Below are 25,395 nucleotides of genomic sequence, written 5' to 3'. Positions count from 1 at the left end.
GAAGGGTGATCCGCCTTATATTGCTGTTGCCCCTGGCTGCACGGTGGGGCATTCGGCACTGCTCGCACGAGACACGGCGGGCCTCTGTCCTGAAGCGAGTGAGAGTGACGCATATTGTCGGAGTTAAGACTGCTTGTGGGCGTCGAGACTGCCGTCAAAGGCATCCGAGGCGGTGGTGTTGCGATGAGAGAAGCCGAACAGAAGGCAGTGGTGTGCCTGGGGAGGGCCGATCCAATGGGAAGGCGCAGCCCGGGCGCGCGAGTCACTTCAGCGTCCGCCGGCGCCGCCCTACGTCTCTTCATTTCATCGTCCTCCATCTACCATGCCGAACTTGCCGCATAACCAAAACCTCTCTTCGGCAACAGCGGCCACCCATCGCATTCACGCCGCTCTTCGCCGCCGTCGCCACGTACCTCGCCTCGCCTCGCCTGACTCCTTCCTGCCTGGCCCGATGGCCGAGTCCTGGTGAACGAGTCATTGGCATGCTACTACTGTGTACTCACCGAGCACAGGGCTGATTTAAGCTTCACCTTGCAACTCACATGCGCATGGCCTTAGTGCTCCACATGGTAGCAGCCCCTTTGCCCGCCATCCGATACACCCCGCAGTTTTACCCCGCATCCGACAGCATCTCGACCTTCACACTAGCCAAGTGCATGTTCGCTTATCGAGGGGAAAGCTTTGATCGATAGGTAAGAATTGCTATCGCCATACGTCCAGCTTCATAATCCCGGGAGTATCTATCTTGCCTGCCCATGGGCCTCTTGCTCCAACAAACACCCATTACACCGCCACAGCCACAACTAATCAATGTGCTCATCGTTAGCAAAGCAGCTCGTCGATCGAAAGACCGCGTCCTTTCTTTGCTTCCGGAAAAACCGCGCTTCGCCCTCCATCTTCGCGTGGATGTACCTTGCCAGCCGCCGGCCCCTCTGCGTAGATCCATGTGTTGCCTTCCGAAGCAAAAGGGTTCCTCCACATGGGCACGGATGGGGTATCTGGAGGTGTTCCTGCCCCCGGCAGCATGGATGTGTGGGCATGCGTTGAATGAATCGACGATGCCTGCGACGAAGTCGAATCTCGGCGGAAATGCAGGTGCATGGAATCCCTCCTCAGGAGCGACGGGCATGTCGAGTCTTTCACGTGGAACTGTGAAAAGATCGACTCGCGACGGAGGTATTGCGAGGACGCGGCGCCTCTTTCTTGCGGCAAGGGAAGCAGCAACGCCGACTTGCCGGGCCGAGAGAGAGAGCGATGCTGCTCTAACACGGCATATCGCGGTTGCATCGTCGGGTGGTGTCTTGCGTCCTTGGGAGCGATCTCGAATCTGCCCACTGTCAGCTTTGGCGCAAGGGCTCTGGGAGCAGGTACTTACGTGGGTTTGTTGATGCTCACGTCATAAATCCTCGGCCTGCCTCTCTTCTTATGTTCCGGATCAAAGCAGTCCATCTGTGGTAATCAGCTCGCGGCCCGATTCAACCCGTCTGGAAGACTTACTCCTCTTCCGGACGCCACGCATCGCTTGCATGGACGCTGGTCCTCGCAGCGTGCATGGAGCCTCCGGCAATGGTTGCACGCCGAGTTCACCGGCACAGACGGTCGTCTTGTTCTTGGTTTGAAAGTGTCATCAACCGGTTGAGTTTGGCCTGGCATTGACCCCACTGAATTTCAGTCAGCCTCAGCAGCGGATAGGTGCCTCCCGGGCCGTGCTGACCTGAGTATACAAGCATATTTGTGCAGAGTTGGAGGAGAGTCAAAGTGATCACTGGGGCTCGGCTGAGTGGGTCGAAGTGTTATTAGGTACAAGAGTAAGTCAACGTAGGGTCATTGAGCGTCCAGTGCCATGTGCGGTGGAGTGACAGGCCGACCCTGTAAGTATATGTATGGGAACTACTTGTTAGTGAATGGTGTGCCGATACAACGGGAGATGGCTCCGGACGGAATAGTGGAACGGGTCTCCGACGAACGAACAAATTGACGGGGCGGGGGAAGACTGAGGGCATCATACACCAGGGCGTTGAAATCCGCTGATCAGGGATCATTGCTGACGCCAGCCTCCAACGTTCGACCACGCCAGTCCCATCCACATGGGCTCCATCGCATCGGGCTTTTCTCATCTAGCCGCCGCCACCACCAGCACAACCACCTGAGGCTCGCTTCCAAACCTGGCAGACGCTACGCTACGGTGCTTGAACCTCGCTACTGCCGCTCTCCTTGGCGGACGGGACCGCACGAGGCGGTCTGGATTCGTCACAAGTGCAAACAGGTTCCCGCGATGAGCGCATGCATGCGAAACAAGCATTTTTCCCAAGGATTTGGTTGTAAACAGGTAGGTGGAAAGTCTAGGTTGTCTTTCCGATGCCCTGGCACCGCCTTCCTCAAAGTCGCGGGAACAGCAGGATTGGGTCGAGACGTATTGACAAGAATAGACTTGGGCTCCTTTCTTGTGGACGAAGCTGCGGTTTGTATGTCGAGGCTCTCCCCTTGCAGCCTCGCGGATTAGGCATGTGCTTGTGAGGGGCAATGCGCTATAGCTGTGTCGCTCAGATCCCATGGCGCTAGTCGCGCCTCTCGACTGATGTCTTGATCGAAGCAGGCAAGTTGAACGGAGGTTCAGCTTGTCGTGCCGCTGTGGAGCGACGTGGATTCCGCAGGGGTTGCCGCTCGGCAATGCCACGGGCCCTGCTAGGGAGCTGGGTAGCGCTTCCGATAGGCGGTTGGAAGACGGCTATCAGGGTTAAGTCCCTGTTGAAGGATTTGGTTCTGCGGAGTTCGTAGTGGAAAGGAATAATCCGCTTGGGACCGCGCCAGCGATGGCGCGCAATCAGCTTCTCTACCCGATGATTAGCGGACCACGCCAAACAAACAGCGTTCGGCGTACCGCGCTCCAACCCGTCGCCATGCGCCGGAGTCTCCTCCTCGCCAGCCACAGCCTCCCATACAGACTTCGGCTGCCGAGGCTTCCTGCTTGATGGCATGGTTTACACTCTTGACTATTTCCCACCTTTTAGTAGTACTGTGATCAACTGACTGTGCCAGATGTAGCAAACGCGGGCTGCACTCGGTGGCCTAGAGCCGTCAATCCTATCCAGCTTCAGCTCAGTACGTCGCTTCCAGAACAGGCCTGTCCTCCAGAAAACCCCCCCGGCCTTGTACTGGAATGTGGCCGAGACTCCAGCTGGAGAAATCTCCTGAGTGTAAGTTGCAGGTCAACAGGGATTGGCACCATCTGGTCCTCTCAACACTCGTGCTAGCGCAAACGATCGCCCCACTGCCCCGTGGCTTGCACTGTGCTCCAAAAGGAATGTCCCCACAGCTGTCGCCGGCGGCAGCGTATGCACGGGCTACCGTCGATTGAGGCTGTCAAATTCTCCACCCGACCAAGATTGCCTTCTGTCCAGCCGTTGATTCGTCCCCTGGCTCGGTGCTCGCCTGCGACGACGACCACGCATCTATTCCCCAGTCCCCATTTCCGGTACGGTGTGATGTTGACCCAAGGACAAGTCGACGCAAGGATGCTAGCAGGTACTCAAACCAGACATATAGACAACGGTCCTCGCGGCATGCTTGGTTGATCATTTCACAAGATGCAGGAGTAGATGCCCAATCATGTCTGACCAGGGTTGCGCAACAAACTTCGCCATGACGAACGCCTTGCGTCAGCAACACTTTCAAAATTTGCGGATGGTCATGATGCTAAGCGTCTAGACATGGCTTTAGCTGATCCCACAACCTTCTTGCCGGGCATGTTGCAACTGATGGGCACGCCTTGCATCGACCTTCGTAGCCAAACCACACAACCAGAGGTAGAAAATCTACTGCCTGCAGTTGCACACGGAGAGAAGGACGTCCTTATCGAGCCAAGGCGGGTACATCGGATTGCTATACGTAGAGATCGGGTCCCTGCGCATGCGTAGCTATCTCCAGATCACCATCCGACCCCGCTTATCCGGAGCAATCATGACTCGCATCAGCCTCCGCCCAACTCCCAACTCCCCGACGGATCCTGATAAGACCCTTCAGCCAAACCCGCGTCCGACCACAGAGCACGCTCACGTACCTGACACGGTCCGCCTCCGTTTCCGCCCCCGGATGCGACCCCATTCACGTCTCCAACATGGCTGATTGGCTGCCCGGAGCCATCTACGGCGCCGACAAGATACGCGTTGTCTATAAATTCGGCTAAGATGATCAGTATGGACAACTGAACTCATCTCATCGTCTCCTCTCTCGGCAACCATGAATCACATCAAGGGCGTTTTCGCAAAGTGTGCTGAGCAGCAACGGGTGAGCCAGCACTCGCCATATACCACGACCATTGGGCGCAAAAGCACTCACGCATGCTGCAGTCTGCACTCATTGGTCATGTTACCGCAGGCTACCCTACCATAGGAGAGACGCCGGATGTGCTGCTTGCTCTAGAGGCGGGTGGAGTTGGTAAGCACAAGGCATGAGCCGTATCTGCAGCATGGCCATTAATCTGGCGCGACAGACATTATCGAGCTTGGTGTACCGTTTACAGACCCCATTGCCGATACCCCAGCTATCCAATCCGCGAACATGGTGAGTAACAGCACGGTAGCGTCAAGAGCATGAATGAAATTACGGGCTAACAATTGGCCCAGAAAGCGTTGCTCAATGGGGTTAAAATGAGCACTTGTTTGGACATGGTGCGGGCGGCCCGCCGCAAAGGCCTCCATGCTCCGGTGCTGTTGATGGGCTACTCGAACCCTTTCCTAAGCTACGGCGAGGAGGAGACGATCAAGGATGCCCGTGCGGCGGGCATTGACGGCCTGGTCATCCTTGATGCCCCTCCCGAAGAGGCTGTGCGCCTCAGGAACTACTGCACGAGATATGGGTAAGATTGGACCCGACTGTTCGGATATGATTATTGAATGGGTGCTGACAAGAGCACCACGTTAGCATCTCGTACGTGCCGCTGGTCGCTCCAACCACCGACGAGGCTCGGCTCGGGGTGCTAGGCAAGATTGCGGACTCGTTCATCTACATCGTGCCCGGCGGCACCCCCAAGGCGGAACTGCCCAAGCTATTGGCCAAGGTGCATCAGTTCGCGGGCAAGATGCCAGTGGCCATCCGGTCGGACCCTCAATCCCACGACGAGTTCGACGAGGTCGGGGCTGTGGCTGAGGCCGTCGCCACGGCCGACCCGTTGGCATGCGTGCTCAGGGAAGCGCAGGCTGGCCACGCAGCAGCAGACATTGAAGCGCACGCCGCAACGGTCAGCGGCCGCCCCGCCAGCCGCCAGCCGCCCGGGTACAAGCGGACGGACAGCGGCACGGCGCTGGTTGATCACCTCGAAGCGCTCGCTATCGCCAAGGACGCAGCGGCCGCTCCCATCGACAGCGGTACCCACATCGAGGGTTTCGGCGGGCAGTACGTGCCCGAGGCGCTGATGGGCTGTCTGGCCGAGCTGGAGGCGGGGTTCAAAGCTTGTGTCGACGATCCTGAGTTCTGGCAGGAGTTCCGCTCCCACTACTCGTTTCTGGGCCGGCCGGGCCAGCTGCACAAGGCGGAGCGGCTCACGGAACACGTCGGCGGAGCTAACATCTGGTTGAAGCGGGAGGATCTCAACCACACGGGCAGCCACAAGATCAACAACGCCCTTGGCCAGGTGGGTCCCTTGGGCAAGAGCGGAAGATTATACTGCTGACGCAACAAACTTGTAGATCCTTCTGGCCCGCCGTCTGGGCAAGAAAGAAATCATCGCAGAGACGGGAGCCGGTCAGCACGGCGTGGCCACGGCGACGGTCTGCGCCAAATTCGGCATGAAGTGCACCATCTTCATGGGGGCCGAGGATGCGCGGCGCCAAGCCTTGAATGTCTTCCGCATCCGGTTATTGGGCGCGGAGGTGGTGCCCGTCGAGGCTGGGTCCAAGACGCTGCGCAACGCCGTCAATGGTTGGTGTTTTTCTTTCTTCTTTTCACTTCCCGTTGCCCCTGATCATCCCGCTCACCAAATAAACACGCTTCCCGGGCTGCTTAGTGCTGACAAGCTCCACCTCCCGCAGAGGCATTGCAGGCCTGGGTGGCCAACCTGTCCACCACCCACTACCTGATTGGCTCTGCCATCGGACCCCACCCGTTCCCACAGGTGAGTAAAGAAAGAAAGAAAGAAAAATCGACGCTATTATTCTCCTTTGCCCCGCCGACGTCCGAGCTCTCTCTCACTAAACCTTACCACTCCACCCCAGATCGTCCGCACCTTCCAGAGCGTCATCGGCCAAGAGACGCGGGCAGCGATGCTCGAGCAGACGGGCAAGCTCCCCGACGCCGTCGCCGCCTGCGTCGGCGGCGGCAGCAACGCCGTGGGCATGTTCCACCCGTTCGCGGCGGACGCGGGGGTGCGGCTGCTCGGCGTCGAGGCCGCGGGCGACGGCGCGGACACGGCCCGGCACAGCGCGACGCTCACCAACGGCACCGTCGGCGTGCTGCACGGCGTGCGCACGTACCTGCTGCAGGACGCCGACGGCCAGGTGCTCGACACGCACTCCATCTCCGCGGGGCTCGACTACCCGGCCGTCGGCCCGCAGATGGCGGCGTGGAAAGCGTCCGGCCGCGCCGAGTTCGCGGCCGCGACGGACGCCCAGGCGCTCGAGGGCTTCCGCCTGCTGTGCCAGCTCGAAGGCGTCATTCCCGCCCTGGAGACGGCGCACGCCGTGCACGGCGGCGTGGAGATGGCGAGGAGGTTGGGGAGGGGCTGCGATGTCGTGATCAACGTCAGCGGCCGCGGGGATAAGGACGTGCAGACGGTGGCGGAGGAGCTGCCGAGGCTGGGGCCCGGCATCGGCTGGGGCTTGAGGTTTTGAGCTTGGCTTTTGGACGTCTTGCGGGCAGGTGGCGTGTCGTGATCGGCTGGTTTTATAATGTCGGATTTCAGTCTACCTTTCCTTCAGTTATCGCCGGGTGAGTATATGGTTGTTGGTTCAGTAACCGATTATAATGCATGGCTTGAGAGGGTCCTTCACTTCAGGACTGGACCCCCTCAAGCCATGCATCCCAAATGAGAAGCCCAAAGCAGGATTGAGCTTTCGCCGATCTGCCGCTACCATTGGGGTTCCATGGGACTGGGAGTACGCATACTATCCCTACTCGTAGATAAGAAGACCAAAAAGACAGCAAACGACATTACGGGTTGCAATTCGAGACGACCAATTGGGTGCTACAGCGTACGTACTGTGTGTACTATGGGACGGTCATACGGTTCAAACGATTATAGTCGTCGACCCGGCTAACGTCCCAAACCTGTCCGCTCGTAATTTTATTGTTTGCCTGACCTTCTCCCCACCCAGCCCGTGTTCGATAGCAGCATACATACCTTAATCGTCCGCGCACGGAAGTGCAACTAACGCACGCGTGGGTGAGCGTGGCGCAGCAACGAAATTTATTTTTTACCTTTTAGCGTGGCGCGGCCCGCTCGGATGACGACGACGACGACGACGACGGAATGGGCTTCGTCCATATGCAAGTCGGCGGTTTAAGGGAATGTTTTGGTTTAGCGGACGGCGAACAAGGTGGCTGAGCTCTCTGGGTCCCGAGACCGCGGAGGTTCTTGCTACTTACTTGGTTTTCGCGAAACCGGTTTCTCCGCCGTGGTTCTCGCCAATCTCGGAGTGTGGCCGACCGTTAGCTTCTTGCTTTTAGCTTTCCCCCGCCCCGGGGCTGGATGTAGCCTGTTTCTCGGAGAGGAAGGTGCCTTCTTGGTCTTCGGAGGGAAAAGAGAGAAAGACGGGGACAGAGGAATTTGAAGTGAGATCCGCATTGCGCGGAGATATCTATCAATCCATCAGGCCGGAGACTACATAGGAAATGAGTATAGCAAACACATGATACCCCAACAGAGCCTCATACACGTATCATAAACAGCGATGAACGACAACCAATCGTAACACATCATGTCCAGGTACATGCACGTCTCCCATCAAACCTGTCCAAACGACCACCAGTCATCCACACCCCTCACAAAATCCTGCCCCTGCGCAAAGTAGCTCTGCGCCAACACTGCCAACTCGTCGTTATCGCCCATTCCAAGCGCCATCGAGTCCATGATGTCCCCTCCTCCTGGTCCGCCCGCACCCGGTCCTACACCCATACTGCCCACACCACCACCGCCACCGCCACCCCCGCCTCCGGCTGCGCCTCCGCCTCCTACTGATACCCCCGCCGTCATTCTGCCGCTCCCAAATACCCCGCTGCCCGTACCGCCCGTGACGCCCGCGCCACTTCTGCCACCACCGATACCACCGCCCATCCCCGCAGTCGATGCAGCACCAGGCGTCGACACGCTGTTATGCCTCGCATTGTTACCACCGCCACTGCTGTTCTCCCCACGCGGATACGTCGGCTCCGGCAGAAGCCTCGATGAAACGATCTCCCCGTGCGGTGTACCAGCCGTGGTGACGCCGGCTCCACCCCCGTCGCGATGATGCGGCCACAGGCTGGAGCCAAAAATGGAGCCCGACGGGTCGCTGGTGGAGGAGGTGAAGACGGCTTCGAGTATCTCCCAGAAAGTGGTGAGGTCTATGAAGACGGAGGAAGGCTGAAGGTTTGAGGAGGTTGTTGTTTCAGCAGAGGGGGAGGCAGCAGCAGTAGTGTTTGTTGTTGAGGAGTCGTGGTAGGAGGCCGAGACGGTGGCTTCGAAAGTTTGGAGTTTGGAGGCCTGAGAGGGGCTTTGTCTTAATGACTGGGGTTTTTGATTCGTTGAAGGTGTTGTGGAAGGTGGGAAGGAAGGCGGGTAGACTTACGAGCTGTGCGATGTGTGGCCAATGGACGCCCAGCCGACGCACGAAGTCAAGACACTTGAGGAAGTTGTTGCGCTTCTCAGTTCGAATGCCGGCGTCATCGGCGAAGCTCTGCTGCAGGTAGATGGTGGCGACAACGGCGACGCAGTTGCCAATGAATGGGTCGGTGACGCGAAACGACTTCTCCTCGATTATGTCGATGAGATGGACGACCCAGTCGGTGTGCGAGGCGATCAGGTCCGCCGTGTGCTGGAGGAAGATTTCCGGGATGCTGACGCGGAAGCTGCGCAACCGTAGGGAGAGGATCAGCGGGTGGTTGAGCAGGCACATGATGGTGTGGTAGATGGTTTGCGAGAAAAGCCAAGGGCACCAGTAGTCTCGCTGCCTCTCCAGCTCCTCCGTGGGCCGCTCAGCAAACTTTGAGGGTCTGAATCGATGCTTGTAAGGCATGTGCGACTCGAATTCCATCATGGCGACCATGATCTTCGAGTATTCAGACTTGGCAGACCACGGGCAGTGCACTCCCGGGTTGGCTCGTCGCCGCGCATAGCGAACAGCTTTATGCCAATACTCGCTCAGTTGAATGACATACGCCGTAATGCCCTGGTCTTTGACGCCATCTTGGATTACCCTTGCGTCTACGCTCGGGTCGGAAAACGGAGGTTTCTTGGTACTTGTGGGGTATCTAGGAAAGTTTTCGTCCGGTGATATTGAATAGACACCGCAGTTGCTTCCATGGAGCTTCTTTAGGAAAAGGATGCTCCAGAAACACCGTCGTCTTTCTTCATGGGCCAGATCATGCAATGCTACGTGGCACTCACTAGAAAGGCCGGCACTTTCAGCAAAATCCAGCGCCAACGACGTCAGTGAGCTCGCTCGGTGTGTGTTGCCAACTGCAGATTCTGATTAGATCTTGATTGGGCACTAGCAGCGAAGATGAGATGAATGTACCGCTGAAATCAACAAGGCTTAGAAGACAGAAGGCCTGCAATGTTGATAGCTCCATGGGACCGTTGGGCACTCTGCGCATGACAAGCGTGCGAGCGGCCTCTGCATATCCTCGGATTGCTTGTTCGCGTCTGTCGCGGTATAGAGGATCGTCAGAGAAACGCACGGCCACGGCCAAGATAGCAAACAGAAGCTCGGGGTCCCTTGTGCCTAGGGTGGAGATGAAGGTCTTTGGGTCAAATAAAGGGAGCGGTTGGCCATTGCAGTAAACAAGATAGAGTTCTGCCACGGACACTATGGTGTCCCACTGTGGCAGCGTGCTGGCCGGTAGTCAGCTTCAGAGGAGATGGTGGTGAGGGCTATAAGAACCGACCTTGCTGTCACAGGGGGGGAGGATTGATCGACCGGACCCGGACAGTTGGTCAGGCTGGTGGAGGGGGTGGGGGTGGGCGGACTTGCAGTCCATGGTATCCGGCTGGGGAAGGAGGAGTCAGCAAAACGCGGCCAGGCGGGAGAGGCGGCGTACTTTAGCGCTCCCAGCACTTCGGCTACCTTGGTCTCTAAGGCGCTCAGACGATCGGCCTGGGGGAGTCAGCAATGGCTGGAATGAAGGTGGGAGAGCGGTACGCAGGGGCCAGCAGCATCCACGTTCTCAGCGAAGCTGCCATGGCGCTCGCGATTGGCATCGGTGCTGTCGGCGGTGCTGTGCTGATGGTCGGCGGCGGCAGGATGATCGGAGGCGTAGTAGCACGTCTGGGCCAGACGGGAACAGTGCGAGCAGCTGGGCCGCTCACCCGGACAGCGTGATTTCTTGCGCCTTCAGGGTTCAATGTTACAGGAGGGCGGCAGGCTTGCTCGAGCAGGACTCACCGGCACGGCTCGCAGGCCTGGCGGATGCGCTTGGCGGGACGGTGGTCCGGCGGAGGGACGGAAGACATGGTTTGCGTGTGTCAAAGCCCCACAGGACTCACGAGCCCGTGGAGTCTGGTCTCGCTCGCGTGAGAACGCCGGGGTAGCATGAGGTCTTCAAATGGGGCGTTGGAAGGGGGAGATCCGAAGGGCGCGTCGGAAGGCGGGACGGAGAGGCGGATGTGCGGTTGAGTGTTTTTTCAGCGCCGTGTCGCTTATCACCGCCCCTGCGACCCCGCAGCTCATCATTGGTCGTTCTCTGCCCTCGGTTTCCTGAACCGTTGAGGCGCGCAGCTTTACCGTTGAAACGTAGGTTAATCATGATAGGTAATGTCTACTTAACGCCGGCCCCTGACCCAACCCGATTTTTCCGCTCTTTCTCCACCTTCACCCTCACACCCCGATCGCCCCTCTGAGTGTCGCGACAAAGGCATACACGTCTGAGTATGTGTTGTAGAGCGGCACCGGTGCCACCCGCACCACGTCGGGCTCACGGCTGTCCGCAACAATGCCGGCCTCTTGCAGCGCCTTCGCCACCGTCTTCAGCAGCCCGGGCGCCAGCAGCACGCTCAGCTGCGCCCCGCGTTGTCGAGGGTCCAGCGGAGTGATGATGCGGTACGGACGCGCATTCTCGTCCGCAGGCAGCCCCTTCATCAGCAGATGCTCGGCGTACGCTGTCAGCTGCAGCGACTTGGCCCGCACCTCGTGGATCGACGTCTCGTTCCACACGGAGAGCGCAGCGCAGAGAGATGTCAAGTCGATGGCCGATGGATTCGAGCATTGGAATCCGCCCGCGCCAGGAATGGGCCGGAATTCTGTCGTCCGTCAGTGCTGTGCTTAGCCAATGGCCGACTTCCACTTACTGTTGTCCATCTTGAACCGCACCGCCCGGTCTCCGCCGTACCAGCCCGTCAGACGCGGCCTGAAGATGGGCTGTCCGTCCGAGCCAAACTCGACCTTCCCGTGCTTCTCGTGCACGAAGCACCCAGCGATGGCCCCGGGCCCTGCGTTCTGGTACTTGTACGTGCACCACGCCGCAAAGTCGACATCCCAGTCGTGGAGCTGCACCGGCACGTTGCCCGCTGCATGTGCCAGGTCCCAGCCTATTGTCAGCCCCTTGGACTTGGCATGCGCCGTGATGGTCGGCATGTCGAAGTATTGCCCGCTGTAGTACTGGATGCCTGGCAGCAGGATGAGCGCGATCTCGTCGGCATGCTCATCAATCGCCCGCAGGATCTTCTCCGTCGAGATGATGTGGTCGTTATCAGGCTCAAGCAAGATCATGTGCTCCTTGGGGTCCATGCCGCGCGTCTGAAGCTGCGACTCGATGGCGTAGTGGTCGCTGGGGAACGCCTTCCACTCCAGCAGGATCTTGGTGCGTTGGCCGGCCGGCTTGTAGAAGCTGGCCATCAACATGTGCAGGTTGACAGTGAGCGTGTTCATGATGGCAACCTCCTCAGGCTTTGCGCCGACAATCCGTGCCGACTGCTCCGCTGCCGTCTCCGCCATGAGTTGCCATGGCTTCAGCGGTGACTCCTCAAGCTGCGTGAAGTGCCCGTAGACGCCAATCCCCGACCACGTGTCGAGCTGGGCCTCAATGTACTCGGACACGGCCTTCGGCTGCAGACCGAGCGAGTTGCCGCAAAAGTAGATGCCATCCTCCGAAGAAAGGCCTAAAACCCCATCAGCATTGCGCCACTGTCCTTGCGCCAATCGATGGCTTACCGGGCTTTGCCAAGGATTTCGATCGCAGATTGGCCTTGGAGGGGATGATGAACTTGTCCCGGAAAGAGCGGAGGGGATCCTGCGAGTCAAGCTGTTGGGCGTAGCTCTCGCTATCCGCGTCCGCCGGAAACTGCGGCTTGGATTCAACCTTGGAGGGAGACATTCTGAGGGGTTTGGGCCGTGGTTGATCTTGCTAAGCCCTTGCCGGTGGTGTGACGCTCTTATCAATCGCCTGGAAGCCGTGATGTGCCGCTGATGCCTGTTGCACTTGTGCAGCACTTTGTAGGCCGCCCTGCGAAGCCGTCTCCGTCTCCGCTTCCGCTTCCGCTTCCGCTCCCACCGGCCCCTACTGATTGCCCCGGGGAAGCTCCTATCACACCACCGTTGCCATTGGTCCCCTACGGTACACGATGATATTACACCGTTGAATGGACGCTAGGTTTTCACCTATGTCACAACCAACCCGCTTGGCGCATCTCAACGTTCACTCATTTCCTGTCTTGCTAGTCCTGCCGTAGTGCAATACCGATCTCCTCCAAGCCTACAACATGCTCGACCATCTCGACTGCAACCTTGCACACTACCGTGTCTCTCACGAAAATGCTTTTCTTCCCGACCGGCTGCCACTTCAGCGACTGCCAGACCCCTACTATGCCGAGTGGGAGTCGGTGATAGAAATATTGCCCAAACTGCTGCGCACCGGCGAACTCATTCCCGCAATCAACGACCTTCCCGTTCTTAACACCTCGAAGTTGAACAGCGAAGAAGAATGGAGACGAGCATACATGATCTTGGGTTTCTTCACACATGCGTACATTTGGGGCGGAGAGAAGCCGTCCGAGGTACGCCAAAGGAAAAAAAACAACCCCCGAAGCTTGCTAACTTTACTGCAAGGTCCTTCCACCATGCATCGCCGTACCATTCCTTGAGGCATCGGAGCACCTCGGGCTACCACCAACGGCAACCTACGCCGCGCTGAACCTCTGGAACTACAAGACGGTCGATCCTACCGTGCCACTATCCGTCCCGGAGAACCTGCAGGTGCTGCACAGCTTCACAGGCACCGACGACGAGGCCTGGTTCTACCTCATCTCCGTCGCCATCGAGGCGCGCGGCGCCCATACGGTGCCGCTGATGCTGCAATGCATCGACGCAGCGGCGCGGGGGGATGACTGGAAGGTTGTCCAGGGGCTAGACTCTCTACGCCTCTGCATCAACGAGCTCGGCACCATTCTCGAGCGCATGTACGAGCGGCTCGACCCGAACGTCTTCTACTTCCACATCCGGCCCTTCCTCGCCGGCAGCAAAGGCATGGCAACGGCAGGCCTGCCGCGCGGCGTCTTCTACGACGAAGGCGACGGCAAGGGCGAGTGGCGGCAGTACAGCGGTGGCAGCAACGCGCAGAGCTCGCTGATTCAGTTCTTCGACATCGTCCTGGGAGTGCGCCACGTTTCGGGCGGCGAACTGGTGAAGAACAGCTTCATCGAGGGCATGCGGTATTACATGCCCGGCGCACACCGTCGCTTCCTGCAGTACCTTGACCGCGCCGCCAATATCCGCGAGTATGCGCTGAACCCGTCGACCGAGAATACGGTGCTCGAGGCTTACGATGCTGCTGTTGCCGCCCTCGCTGCCTTCCGCGATAAGCATATCCAGATTGTGACGAGTGAGTGATGCCTCCTCATTTTCTTCTTTCTCCTCCCCATCCCCACTCTGGAGCACCTGATCCGAGATGAGAAAGAACACAAATCTGACCGACTATTGCAGGATACATCGTCATGCCTTCGCGCTGGAAGGCGCCCAAGACGAGCACAGTCAATATTGCGTCCGCATCGTCCATTCAGGACGGCGAGGACAAGGCCGACAAGAAGCTCTATGGTACTGGCGGCACGGTAAGAGCCCTTTCCCCTTTCTTACTCCACACGATCCTTGACAAGGTGCTAACTTTGGCCATCCAATACAGGCTCTGATACCTTTTTTGAAGCAGACTAGAGACGAGACAAGGAAGGCGGCGAGCTCGCAGTGATATCACAAAAAGTACTTTCTATTTTATTTTGCATGCTAGCATGGACGAATGGCGTTATGTTACTGGGTCACGGAGCAATTCTCGACGCCAACTGCCAGAATGCAGCTTAGATTACAACAAAAGGGGTAGAAGTGCGGTCATCGGTTTAATGGAATTGAGCACGTATATCGTCACAAGGTCTCACTTCAAATCGATTGATGACGACGCTTGCGGGGAGATGAAGTGCGGTCAGCAGCCATCCGCCGGTCGTCCGTCGGATGCAGCTGAGCCGCGAGTAGGCGTAGGGCTGCATGCCGAGCTTAAGTATGACCGAATCTCACATGACGTTTCGGAGATGACATCGTGTTCCGCCGGTGAGACCCCGCCGTTGATGAAGCACCCATCTGGAAATGTAGATTGTGCTACTTGAGATTGGGTTCTACATGTACATGGTTATTTCTGAAGGGATTCTAAATAGGCCCAAAGAGTACCTCGCATCACCAGCCAATTGGTCCGGATATGGGAGCCGCTTTCACGCGTATACTTGGACATGATGAAGTTGCGTTTATTTACTACTACATTACCTTAAATCACCAACGCCTCGCTATCCTTGTACTCCCCCAGCTTGAACAACTTCTTCGCATTCTCCCTCCCAATCTTCAACCGATCCCGCGTGTTAATCTCCATCTTATCGAACCACTCGCAACCATCCTCAAACGTTTCAAACGGGTAGTCGACCGAGAACAGAATGCGGTCCGCACTGACCTCGGCGAGGCAGAAATTCAGCGTCGTGGTGGAGAAGTGGCCGGAAGTGGTGATCCAGACGTTCTGGTCGAAGTACTGGCGGATCGTCTTCTTGCACTGCTTCTCCAGGCCGAGCAGCTTCTTGCGGTCCTCGAACCAGTGGTTGATGCGCCATAGGTCGAACGGGATGTGCTCGCCCAGGTGGCCGATGATGACCTGGAGCGAAGGGTGCCGGTCGAAGACGCCGTTGGTCACCATGCCCAGCACGTGCAGGCTGACGCCGTGCGCGAACGACAGCGGGGGGCCGATCAGCCAGTGCCGCGCCTTCCACAGCTTCTCGAACACGATGCCCGTGGGGTTGCGGGGGTGGAGGTAGAGCTGCAGTGTTGTTAGTTTCCTTGTTATGCTTCCGGATGAGGATAGGAAAAAAGTACCGGGACATCCAGCTCGGTGCAAGTCTCCCAGAAGACGTCCCATTCCGGGCCGTCGTAGAAGATCAAATCCTCGCCGTCGGGACCGGCACGCTGCGTGTCGTTCACCAGCGCGCCCTTGAAGCCGTACTGCTTAACACATCGTCTCAACTCCTCGGCGGCGGCCTTGGGGTCGTGCATAGACAGTGTGCTGCAACACATCAGCGGGACATTCTCCCATGCCGGAGTGAAGGAACTTACGCAAAAGCACCCAACCGGTCCGGATGCGGCTTGATCTTCTCGGCGATCCAGTCGTTGATCTCGACGGCGAGCGCATCCGCGTCCTTGCGCTCCCAGATGTCCTGCACGCCCGGCGCCGTGTACGACAGGATCTGGTACCCGACGCCGTGCTTGTCCGCGTGCCGCAGGCGGATGTCCGAAACATCCTGGATCTCGGCCACGTGCTTCTCGACGTCGGTCGAGAACAGGCCGGCCCACCACCGCGTCTTCTCGTCGAAGCGCGGCAGCGCGAAGGCCTCCTCGAGGATGATCTTGCCGAGCATTGTCCCTTTGTTGGATGGATCTGTTGGTTGGAGGGTTTTGGACTGGTACTTGGGGGATTTCTCCTTTCCCCTTGGCTCTTCTTTTTATCTCTTGACTATCGCCGGGAGCTTATGTGGGTGCGGATGAGGTCCGTCGGATGGCTCCCGACGGGCCCCCCCGGATGCGCTACCCAAGTGCGGGGAGGGGTGCGGGTCAGGTCTGACTGCGGGGCAGGGGCCTCCTTCGGAAGGCGTTCGCGGACCCCATGGTGCCTGCCTTTCTTCTGTTGCCCGGCGTGTGCTCGATTATTGTGGTCTCGTCGGATGGATGGTTAGCACGGCTACGTCATGCGCCCCTTACCCGAGACTCCTCTCCGGTGTCCGCCTCCTTCACGGCTTACGAATAATACAGCGTCGATCAGGGCTTCGAACCGAGTCATGTGAGCATGTGCAGACTCGGGACTTGGGACTTTAGTGCTGTGGCAATAATGTATGCAGTATTAATACAACAGGATATCTCAAGCTACCGTGCCAAGTCACTCGTCGGCGTAGACAGCAAACGGACTGACCATGATGCCATTCTCCAGATCGTACTCGTCGTACGCTGTGGTACCGTGCAGCACTTCGTAGCTCCTCATCGCCCCACAGCCATCGGTTGCGTTCCCCTCGGCATCTGCATTCGTGCACACCTTCCCTACCAGGCCGGCAATGCGCTGCCCGACATCCCGGCCCTCGAACCACGCCCCGTGCAAGAAGCCAAAGTACTCGGCCGAGTTGGCCTCTCCGGCAAACCATAGCCTGTCCACGTTGGCCCGCAAATTCTGGTGTTTTTCGAGCGTCGTTCCCACCGGCCAGTTGGAGTAGGATCCATACGCCCAAGGCTGCAAGCTCCAGCGGGGATACATGACGTCCGTAGGCTCGGGAATCTCCTTGTCGGGGAACATGTTGCGCAGGACCGACATCAGTTCCGCCGTCGTCTCCTCGACCGTTTGGGCCTCTATGCGATACGATTCCGTGTGGACAACCGTGGCAAATATGATTCCACTGCCGGGGATGAAGCCTTCGGCATCGAGAGATTGCCACACGGGGTAGTATCCGCGCTTTTCCGGGTCGGCGTAGAGGAAGAACTGCGTGTCCGTGTCCCAGAAGGTCTCGTTGAATTGCATGAAAATCTTGGTGTAGGTTCCCATTTGGAAGTTCTCGATGGCGTCTTGCTTCCAGTCCGGCAGCTCTGGCTCGAACGTGACGGCGTCATTCTGCAGGACACCGATGGAAAAGGTGCAGATTGCGTACGCCGCAGAGACGCAACTTCCGTCGGCGTTGTACACTGTGACGCCATCCGAGGAGTATTTGATGTCGGTTACTGTCGTGTCCAGCAGCAGGCGAGAGTCGTTCTTTTTGAGAAAGGTGTTTGCCTCTCCGATGACGAAGGCATTAAAGCCCCGCTGGTCGACTACGAAGTTGTTGGCCTCGCTGAATTGGTAAAAGGTTGCGTTGTAGCCCCAGATGCCGGCCGCGAGACCGCTCTGCTCAGGCTCGTAAGCAGTTTCCCAGTCCCATTCCCACCACTCCACGGCCTGGGCGGCCATGTTCTTCTTTGGCTTCCATCCGGCAAGGCTGAAGCCTGCCCTGACGCTCGAGTCTTGCAGATTCTCGGTCACAACGTAGCCGGCATTCTGCTCCACGATGGCATAAGCATCCTCAAAGTCGTCCAGAAGGTCGGTAAAGTCAACAGCTCCAGTCTCATTGTAGGTCAGAATGGAGCTGTAATTTGAGTACGTATTCGTGACGTTGTGTTTTTTCCCCATTGTCCAGATGGGGTTCTCGGGTCCCCCCTCGGTGCCAAGACCTTGGATCCAGTTGGCACCTACAACTTGGTCAGTGGACATGGCTGGGTAGGATGAAGGTGGATGTTACCTAGCTCGACGACATACGGAGACCCGTCCGGTTTCGAGCCGAAGGTTGTGTGAGCAACACGGCCTCCGATGTACGAATTATGCTCGATGATGACGAAGTCGGAGATGGACTGGTTGGAGAGGGCCTGGGCGGCCGTGATGCCTGCGACGCCGGCACCCAGGATGGCAACGGTCGTCTTGCGACATTGCTGGTCGTCGACTCTCGAAGTCAAGGCGGCAGCCGAGACATGTTGGAAGTTGGACAGAGCCCACGACAAGCAGAGGACAGACGGAGCTGCGAGGCGCATGGTGAGGAGAACGCAACGGCGGCAGAGCTGGTGCCCCTCATGTCGAGGGGAGGGTATTTAATAGCGGTCATGCCGTGGCACGGGCGCGATAAGCGGTGGAAGGTGCAAGCTGCAGACGCGCGGTTTCTAGTACGCGACTAGGCGAAAGATAGCAGTTCGAGCCTGAGAGAGCGGAGGTGAGGTCGGTACCTGACATCGATGCGGAGATAACGGCACCAAAGCGGCAGTTGCATGCGAAGATAGATGGGGTTGGAAAGCTTGAGGGCGCGGGATGCCGCTCGTGCTCCCGAGTCAGCGCTGAGCTCTCTGGGCGGGGGCACGAGGAAGATAAGAGATAGCGGCCCGGGCTGCCCGCCTATGTCGCCGCGCTTGTCCGCTTCCTTCCTGCTTCCTGAGATACCGTATTAAAACACGACTCCTCCAGCAGCGCCTAACCTGGACAATTTAGGTGGTCACTTTCTTTCGCAGCGCACCATGATACAATCCTTGACCTTGGATGCCCACAGTTCTACAACAGCAAATCGCATGCGTCGATCGGAATCTGCATGGAAACCAGACTCTTGGAATAGTGGAATGTCACAGCTCACCGTACCGCATATCTCGCAAGGGTGTTGGCGGAACAAGGTCTTTCGGTCTGCTCTCGGGTCGCATCTCAAGAGATGATGCCACGACTCAACTCCTTGGATAACTGCCGTCCTCATCGACGTGAGCTGCCATGCGCACAGCCGGCTTCAGCCGAGGCAGCATCTGGCTTCTTTTAGAAGCTTGCATCAGCCGGTACGTCGCCTGCGCATGACCCTGGAGCATCGACTGCCGGTGGGGGCGATGGATGGCGGCTCCTCACAAGCGAGCGCTGCCTGGCATCTGCACCGGGCGTTCTATACGGGCTCGAGAAGCATCCTGAACCGCTGGTTTGGAGGGTGATCGCTCCTCGGGGCCGACGTTTATGGATACAGTGGGCCTTTTTCATGCATGAGTGGAGCGCGACGCATTGCTGATCCGCGAAGTCGTGGCCGGCCAAGGCTGAAGTGCGTGGTGCCGACGGGCTTCCCTGGCTGGTGCGAGACGGCGGGCGGACACGAGACGCAGTCTATTCATGCCGCATCGGGGCGCGCATGGGGGCGGGTTCGACGAGTGCAGCAGAGCGGAGGTGCAGATTGGGACGGGGGAGGCATTTTCGGGTCAGGCGGGAAGGCAGGCGAAGATATGGAGATGGGATCCAGCTCGTATTCGGCACGTGTGGGCTAAATATAGCCGCCCTAGGGCTGGCTGGCAGCTGGCTGGCCCGCTGCCCGCGACTCCACACAGTCGCACTGCTTGAGCGACGCCCGGGGCCGCATGCCACTTCAAAGCGCACCTTCTTCCCGCGCGGGCCTTCCCGGATCTATAATGCTCCTGCCCGGGCGAGCCTCATCACGCCCGCCTGCCCCGTGAAGACATGAGCTGTTGAGGCGCAATGGAACGCGTAACCCACGGCGACGCCGACGCCGACGACGACGGTCTCTACAGCCCTCCGCCGCCGCCAGACAATGCCCACACCCCGGCGACTCTCCGCCCCGCGGAGCAGCCTTTGCACGACCGCGCGACCCCCCCTTCGCCGCCGCTGTCGACCGCCGCGCGTTCGTCTGCCAGCTACACGGCCACCACTGCCCGCAGCTTCGCCTCCACCGCCCTCTCCACCCTGGCTACTTCCTCGCACGCTTCGAACATGAGCAATGGTGACGCAAAGGACGCCGCCGCCCTGCGCGCCCGCCAGGCCCAGCACCAGCGCCCGCACATCACTCTTCTCAACCTTGTCTCCGACACGGCTACCTCCTCAGCCTTGCCCCAGCCTTTTGGCTTCTCCATCTCGCGCAAGGGCCGCATGATTGCCGTCTACAGCACCAAAAACATATGGCTCATCCGCGCCGACAAGCTGCCGCGCACCTTCATGAGGACCCTGGAGCTTCGTCGGAAGCCCGTCGCTGTCGAGATCCTGGACGATGGCAGCCTGCTCGCCGTGCTGTCCAACCCCCACAAGGTCGACTTATACCGGCTGCAGGATGGAGATAACGCGAGTCTGGAGAGGGTCAAGAGCGTCATCTTGACCGTCGATGCAAACACAATTGCTCTGTCTCCCGATGGCATGGTGCTGGCAACGGGTTACCAATACGGAATCGAGCTCATTTCATTGGCCGAGAAGGCCTCCGAGCACGACCGGCGCTCCGTAAACTGCGACCCCATGGACCACCTAGCCTTCTCTGACGACGGACGCACTTTGCTTGCAACCACTTCTGCAAAGCTCCCGCGTTCCACTACCCTCTTCACCGTGCATGGCGCTTTCGACGGGCCCTTCACTGAGGATGGCGAGCTCATTCCGCAGGAATGCCATGTCGCGTGGACGAGGCAGATCCTCTTTCCCGAAAAGGCTGTGACCGCGAAGCAGGCATTGCTGCTTCCGGATACAATTACTGGGCAGGTCAGCGAGCTTTTCGCCTTTGATGCCGAAGAAGATTCCTGGGGTATCTATGATCTTGCTGGCGTGCAATTCGTCGAAACAAAGGAACCTCCGCCCGAGGTCGGGCGGTTCATGCGAGCCGAGTCTCTGGAAGACGCTCTGCCGACTGTCTCCCCCTCTGCCGAGCATGTCGCCGTTGCCGTCAAACAGCAGGAGTCGAATTCCATATGGCTGTACAGGTTACCAGATGCTTATGAGTCCAATACTGCCGTGTACAGAGAATTGAGGCAGCATTCCGAGCATCACACCCCAGTTGCCCCATGCGCCTATGTCTCCCTTCAGAGGCCTGAGGACACCTCTGCTCAGGATATTTCTGCCATGCGCTGGTTGACGCCTGCTTCACATGAGCCTGGTGACCCTGAAAGGCTGCTTGCTGTTGGTAATGTGGTGTGGAACACGACTCCCGATACCCCACTCATGCCTGGCGAGACGGCCAAGACCACTGGCATGCTGATCATGATGGATTTCGATTTCTCTCATGGCTCCGACCCCTGCGGCCAGCCAGATAACACCAAGAAGATAGAGATAGACCTCGACGAGGCTCTTCCTGGAGAAAAGTTGCCCGAGGATGATATCGACTTCGAACGGGAAGTTGAACTGGTTCGGACTCGAACCGTAGCGCAGAGGAGAGGCGAGGCTGCCAGGACCGCAGCGAGGAACAATTTGCTCCGCTCATCGACCACGACCAGTCCGGTGTCGGCATCTCGTAATCGCGTTCCGAGCCCGCTGGGTGCTTCAGCCCGACGCGACGAAGCCTCTGCTGCTTTTGAGGAACCATATTCGCATGGCCAGCCTAGATCGCAGATGTCGTTGAACAGAGCTGCGACTGTTGCTGCCGTAGCTCCAGCGAACCGAAGACACCTCCGTGCATTGCCCAACCAACCTTTGGAGTACAGACGAGCCGATGGTCTTCGTGAAATCCCACATGAGAGTGATGCTGACAACTGGGTTCCTCCGCCGCCACCTTACACTGAGAATGCAGATCCTCCTGGCCCAGACGCGATGAGCATAAGCCTCAGTCATCCAATGGGTGTTTCTCTCCCTACCATCCCCCAGTCTCCGCCAGCGCAACACACATCGCTTCCTCGTCTTCGAATCCCTGCTGTCGCGCAAAACGTGATAGCTGATACTTCAAATCACTCTGCCCCACCGGAGCGACAAGACGCTGATACTTCATCGGCTTTCGACCTTACCTTTCACAACCCGCAATCGGCCCATCCACTTCAGCAATCAAGCGGCCCATCTCACTATTCACATCCCTCGGGCCAGTCGGCTAGGCCATTTCTATCACGCACTCAAACAAGTCCGACGCGACCGTCGACCTCCCCGCCACCAACGCAACCCAATTTTTCGTTTCCTCACGTTTCGGCCTCCGCACATCCTTCATATCAACCAGCGCAGCGTTTTACCTCCGCTCGCGCAGGACCATCCACTCACCGAACAAGCGCAAACTACTCCCAACCGCAGCCACGGCAACGCAGTAGCGCTACAGAGCCTCCTTCTCCAACTGCATCTCAACTCGAGGCTCTCCGCCGTCGTGACAGCGTGCCAACACCAGGGCCTCCTCTTGCCTCTTGGGGCTCCATTGGAGTCAATCAGCGTGCGGCTCAGAGCGCAGACGATCTCGGGCAGACGCGCAAGAATCGGCCTGGACGCCGCGGCCGCTCCAACCTATCACGACTGGCCACGATCCGCAGCACAACTTCCAGTAGCTCGGCGGGGGCGCGCCGTGCTAACAGCACACCGAATCTGGCCGAGATCAACGCACGGGAGAGGGAGAGGGACCGGAGTGATTTCGATCGCGTGAAGGAAGGAATGCGCAAGCTGAGATGCATTGTCATGTGAAGCTGCGATGCGTTGCTCCTCCCGCTTTTCAGTCCTCTGCCCTGTCCTCACCGTCATTCACCTCTACCAATAACCCTCTTGGTTTTCTCCTTTCTGTTGGCAAGACCAGGCCGTCACCTTTCGTCAACCGCGCTCGTTTCACTCTTCTCTTCTGCCCTACCGCCCCGTCTTGGTAACAGGGGTTTTGGGTATATCACTTGGAGGCACTATTTTTTTTTTTCTTTCATGTGAGCATCTTATATCACATTTTTATTATCTTTATGCCTTCATAACCGTCGTTCATCGGAGAACAGTATTACTTTGTACATAGAATAAGTGGTGTGGCCCTGTTTTACTGGATATGACACCATTCTTGGTTTGGGTGTTGGTTGAAAGAGATACCCTGACGGTTTGTTTGACGGCCTGGCGTCTCTTTTCCTTTTTCTTTCTGGACTGTTGGTAGAGAAGCGGGTTAAGGATGGGAGAATGAGAACTGCTTGGTGAGTGTGGGTGCACGGCAGTGATGGGATGGAGGATGGCTATGTGGCCACGCTTCTAGAGGTCTTGAACCGCTTACGAACACGCACTATTGAGCGAAGGGTAAGAAACAAAATCTGGGCAACATGGAGCGGCTGAAACGAATTTATCTTGGCATCTACAAATTTTACTTTCCCTACCCAGATTTTGACTCCACCGAAAGTGTTCATTGTCATTATGAAACAACAGACACTTCACCAGCGCATAGACGCAGCGCGCCTGGTAGTCTACCTTTTAATTCGCACAACATCATGCATGGTTTCCCAAATCTTGTTCACGTAAGTTTAGCTGTTTCTCACAACAGGTGATCCATGCAGATAGATATTGTAAGCATGTTCATGACGCCTTTGTTCCGAAACGAGACAGGACCCAAACTGGGAAGACACAATCGATGGAACAATAAATGTTAAATTGTTTTTAAGATATAGACAGCTCACCCAAGTAGTAAGTAAGAAGTCAGCTTGAACGAAGAAATAATAATGGGATCACAGAAGAAGGGGTAAAATATAAGGTCATGTCAAAATCCACCACCGCCGCCGCCACCATCGAGGCGCGTGGGGAAGTCGATCTCAACCAGAAGAGCACACACACACACACACAACAACAACAACCTCGTCTTAAACATATGCATTTTCTCATCATCACAACCACTACCCCCTACAAACGACGCGCATACGCGCATACGCGCATCTCTCCCCGTTTGGCTTCCATCAAATGTAGATGTACTCGACCGCACAGGGTCCATCCTCCTCGCCCTCGGCAGGCTCAAGGCCCTGGCCCTGGCCCTGGCCCTGGCCCTGGCCATACTCGCCGGAAACGCCGGCGTCGGATCCAGGAGTGGGAGCGGCGGCACCGTTACCGCTGGATTCACCTGTAGGGATTGGGGAGTCAGCAGCGCTGGTGGTGGGGATGACTGGGTTGCTTAGCACGGGGGTGGTGGTGACGGCAGCGACGGATGACGAAGAGGAGGATGAGGGAGACGCAGCCGGCGAGGTTGGGTAGGGGGCGGGCGCCTCGACAACGGAAGAGGATGACGCGCTGGCACCGTCGACGGCGGTAGAGGAGGAAGCGGCGGGCGTGGTGGTTGCAGCCGTCGCCGAGGTGGCCAGGGTTGTCGGGGTAGACTCGACAATGACGCTGCTGCTGCTGGGGGAAGGGATGTTGATCGCCACGGCAGAGGTAGAAGAGGCAGGGACCTCGGTGGAAGCGGGCGCTTCAGTGGAGACCGGGACCGGGGTGGAAGAAGGGGCTGTAGTGGTGGAGGGGGTCACAGAAGAAACAGGGGTGACAGACGAGGATCCGACGTTAACCTGCAGGCCAAGAGTGGCCTCGAAGACGGCGTCGCCGTAGAAAGGCTCTGTGCAGACAGTCAGCGTTGTTCATACGAGGCATGCGGGGCGAGCACGTACCAGTGCCGGCGTTGCCGACGTTCACGTAGGTGCTGTCGGTGAAAACACCCTGGGTGACAAGGGCAGAAAGCCAGTCCTTGATGTCACCGCTGAAGGAGCCGGTGAACTGGGTGTCGGGCAGCAGACTGCTGACAGTGATGCCAGTGTCCGTGTTCTTGCCCTGGTAGAGCTTCCACGAAGTTCCGTAGAGGCTGTCGATGGTGGCAACGGCGCCATCAGCCCAGCCGATGGGCAGCTGGCCACCCTCGTACTGGAGCCAGAGCATGAGCTCCTGGGCGTTGGAGCTGGTGGAGTCACCCTTGGTGTCCGAGGTCATGAAGTCGTAGCAAACGTTGCCCTTGTAGGCGGTCGTGTTGGTCCTGGTCCACTCGTAGGTAGTGGGAATGGAGCCAATGTCGCTGATACGGTTCTCCAGGTTCTGGGTCAAGCCGACGAAGGAGTAGCCCTTGGGGACGTTGTTGGTGGACTCGACGTATTCAATGCTCATGGTGCTGTTCCACTTGACGGCCGGGTTGCCGTTGGCGTCGGTCGTGGTGCCAACATAACCGGTGCAGGCGGTGCCTTCTATCTGGGCAGAGTTGTACATCATGTTGTAGACAATCCACGGGGTGCCCGTGAGGATGAGCGACTCGTCAGGCATGTCGCAGAGGTTGGCGGCGGCCTGGGCACGCTTCTGCAGGGTGGGGAGGGCAGAGGTCGAAGTCGCAAGGGCGAGCATCGCCTGGATGGAGCAAGACTTGAGGGAAGGCATGGCGGATGTTTCAAGTGACGATGTGAAAGCGAATGTGGGTAGCAACCAGGCTGAGGAACGAATGGAACGAGTATGCAATACTCAGGAAAGAAGGAACACAGGAATATTTCCAAACGCAGTAGAGAAGGCTAC

At 58.1% G+C, this 25,395-nt stretch overlaps 8 protein-coding genes across 8 annotated transcripts; 3 read left to right on the top strand and 5 right to left on the bottom strand.

Moving 5' to 3' along the window:
* Window positions 1-4,667: 4,667 nt before the first annotated feature.
* On the top strand, window positions 4,668-6,827 carry TRP3_2 (anthranilate synthase / indole-3-glycerol phosphate synthase; the record flags this gene model as incomplete). The annotated part of the gene is made up of 5 exons (XM_066780044.1): window positions 4,668-4,858; window positions 4,924-5,632; window positions 5,688-5,919; window positions 6,030-6,112; window positions 6,213-6,827. The coding sequence occupies 5 exons, from the start codon at window positions 4,668-4,670 to the stop codon at window positions 6,825-6,827; spliced, it is 1,830 nt and encodes a 609-aa protein (XP_066629273.1).
* A 1,112-nt stretch (window positions 6,828-7,939) lies between these two features.
* SLS55_008635 (uncharacterized protein) lies at window positions 7,940-10,645 on the bottom strand (the record flags this gene model as incomplete). The annotated part of the gene is made up of 3 exons (XM_066780043.1): window positions 7,940-8,677; window positions 8,763-9,432; window positions 10,578-10,645. The coding sequence occupies 3 exons, from the start codon at window positions 10,643-10,645 to the stop codon at window positions 7,940-7,942; spliced, it is 1,476 nt and encodes a 491-aa protein (XP_066629272.1).
* A 364-nt stretch (window positions 10,646-11,009) lies between these two features.
* Window positions 11,010-12,504, bottom strand: BNA5_2 (Kynureninase (L-kynurenine hydrolase); the record flags this gene model as incomplete). The annotated part of the gene is made up of 3 exons (XM_066780042.1): window positions 11,010-11,431; window positions 11,480-12,289; window positions 12,342-12,504. 3 exons carry the CDS (start codon window positions 12,502-12,504, stop codon window positions 11,010-11,012), a joined length of 1,395 nt encoding a protein of 464 aa, XP_066629271.1.
* A 385-nt stretch (window positions 12,505-12,889) lies between these two features.
* SLS55_008633 (uncharacterized protein) lies at window positions 12,890-14,311 on the top strand (the record flags this gene model as incomplete). The annotated part of the gene is made up of 3 exons (XM_066780041.1): window positions 12,890-13,183; window positions 13,236-14,007; window positions 14,109-14,311. The coding sequence occupies 3 exons, from the start codon at window positions 12,890-12,892 to the stop codon at window positions 14,309-14,311; spliced, it is 1,269 nt and encodes a 422-aa protein (XP_066629270.1).
* Window positions 14,312-14,931: 620 nt separating this feature from the next.
* SLS55_008632 (uncharacterized protein) lies at window positions 14,932-16,063 on the bottom strand (the record flags this gene model as incomplete). The annotated part of the gene is made up of 3 exons (XM_066780040.1): window positions 14,932-15,468; window positions 15,525-15,711; window positions 15,762-16,063. 3 exons carry the CDS (start codon window positions 16,061-16,063, stop codon window positions 14,932-14,934), a joined length of 1,026 nt encoding a protein of 341 aa, XP_066629269.1.
* A 515-nt stretch (window positions 16,064-16,578) lies between these two features.
* Window positions 16,579-18,245, bottom strand: SLS55_008631 (uncharacterized protein; the record flags this gene model as incomplete). The annotated part of the gene is made up of 2 exons (XM_066780039.1): window positions 16,579-17,909; window positions 17,960-18,245. The coding sequence occupies 2 exons, from the start codon at window positions 18,243-18,245 to the stop codon at window positions 16,579-16,581; spliced, it is 1,617 nt and encodes a 538-aa protein (XP_066629268.1).
* Window positions 18,246-19,953: 1,708 nt separating this feature from the next.
* On the top strand, window positions 19,954-22,587 carry SLS55_008630 (uncharacterized protein; the record flags this gene model as incomplete). The annotated part of the gene is made up of 2 exons (XM_066780038.1): window positions 19,954-21,774; window positions 22,210-22,587. 2 exons carry the CDS (start codon window positions 19,954-19,956, stop codon window positions 22,585-22,587), a joined length of 2,199 nt encoding a protein of 732 aa, XP_066629267.1.
* Window positions 22,588-23,813: 1,226 nt separating this feature from the next.
* Window positions 23,814-25,263, bottom strand: SLS55_008629 (uncharacterized protein; the record flags this gene model as incomplete). The annotated part of the gene is made up of 2 exons (XM_066780037.1): window positions 23,814-24,460; window positions 24,513-25,263. The coding sequence occupies 2 exons, from the start codon at window positions 25,261-25,263 to the stop codon at window positions 23,814-23,816; spliced, it is 1,398 nt and encodes a 465-aa protein (XP_066629266.1).
* Window positions 25,264-25,395: the final 132 nt, after the last annotated feature.

This window comes from Diplodia seriata (assembly GCF_021436955.1).
Source record: "Diplodia seriata strain FDS-637 chromosome Unknown scaffold_9, whole genome shotgun sequence".
Lineage (NCBI taxonomy): Eukaryota > Fungi > Ascomycota > Dothideomycetes > Botryosphaeriales > Botryosphaeriaceae > Diplodia > Diplodia seriata.
This window is presented reverse-complemented; position numbering and strand designations above follow the sequence as displayed.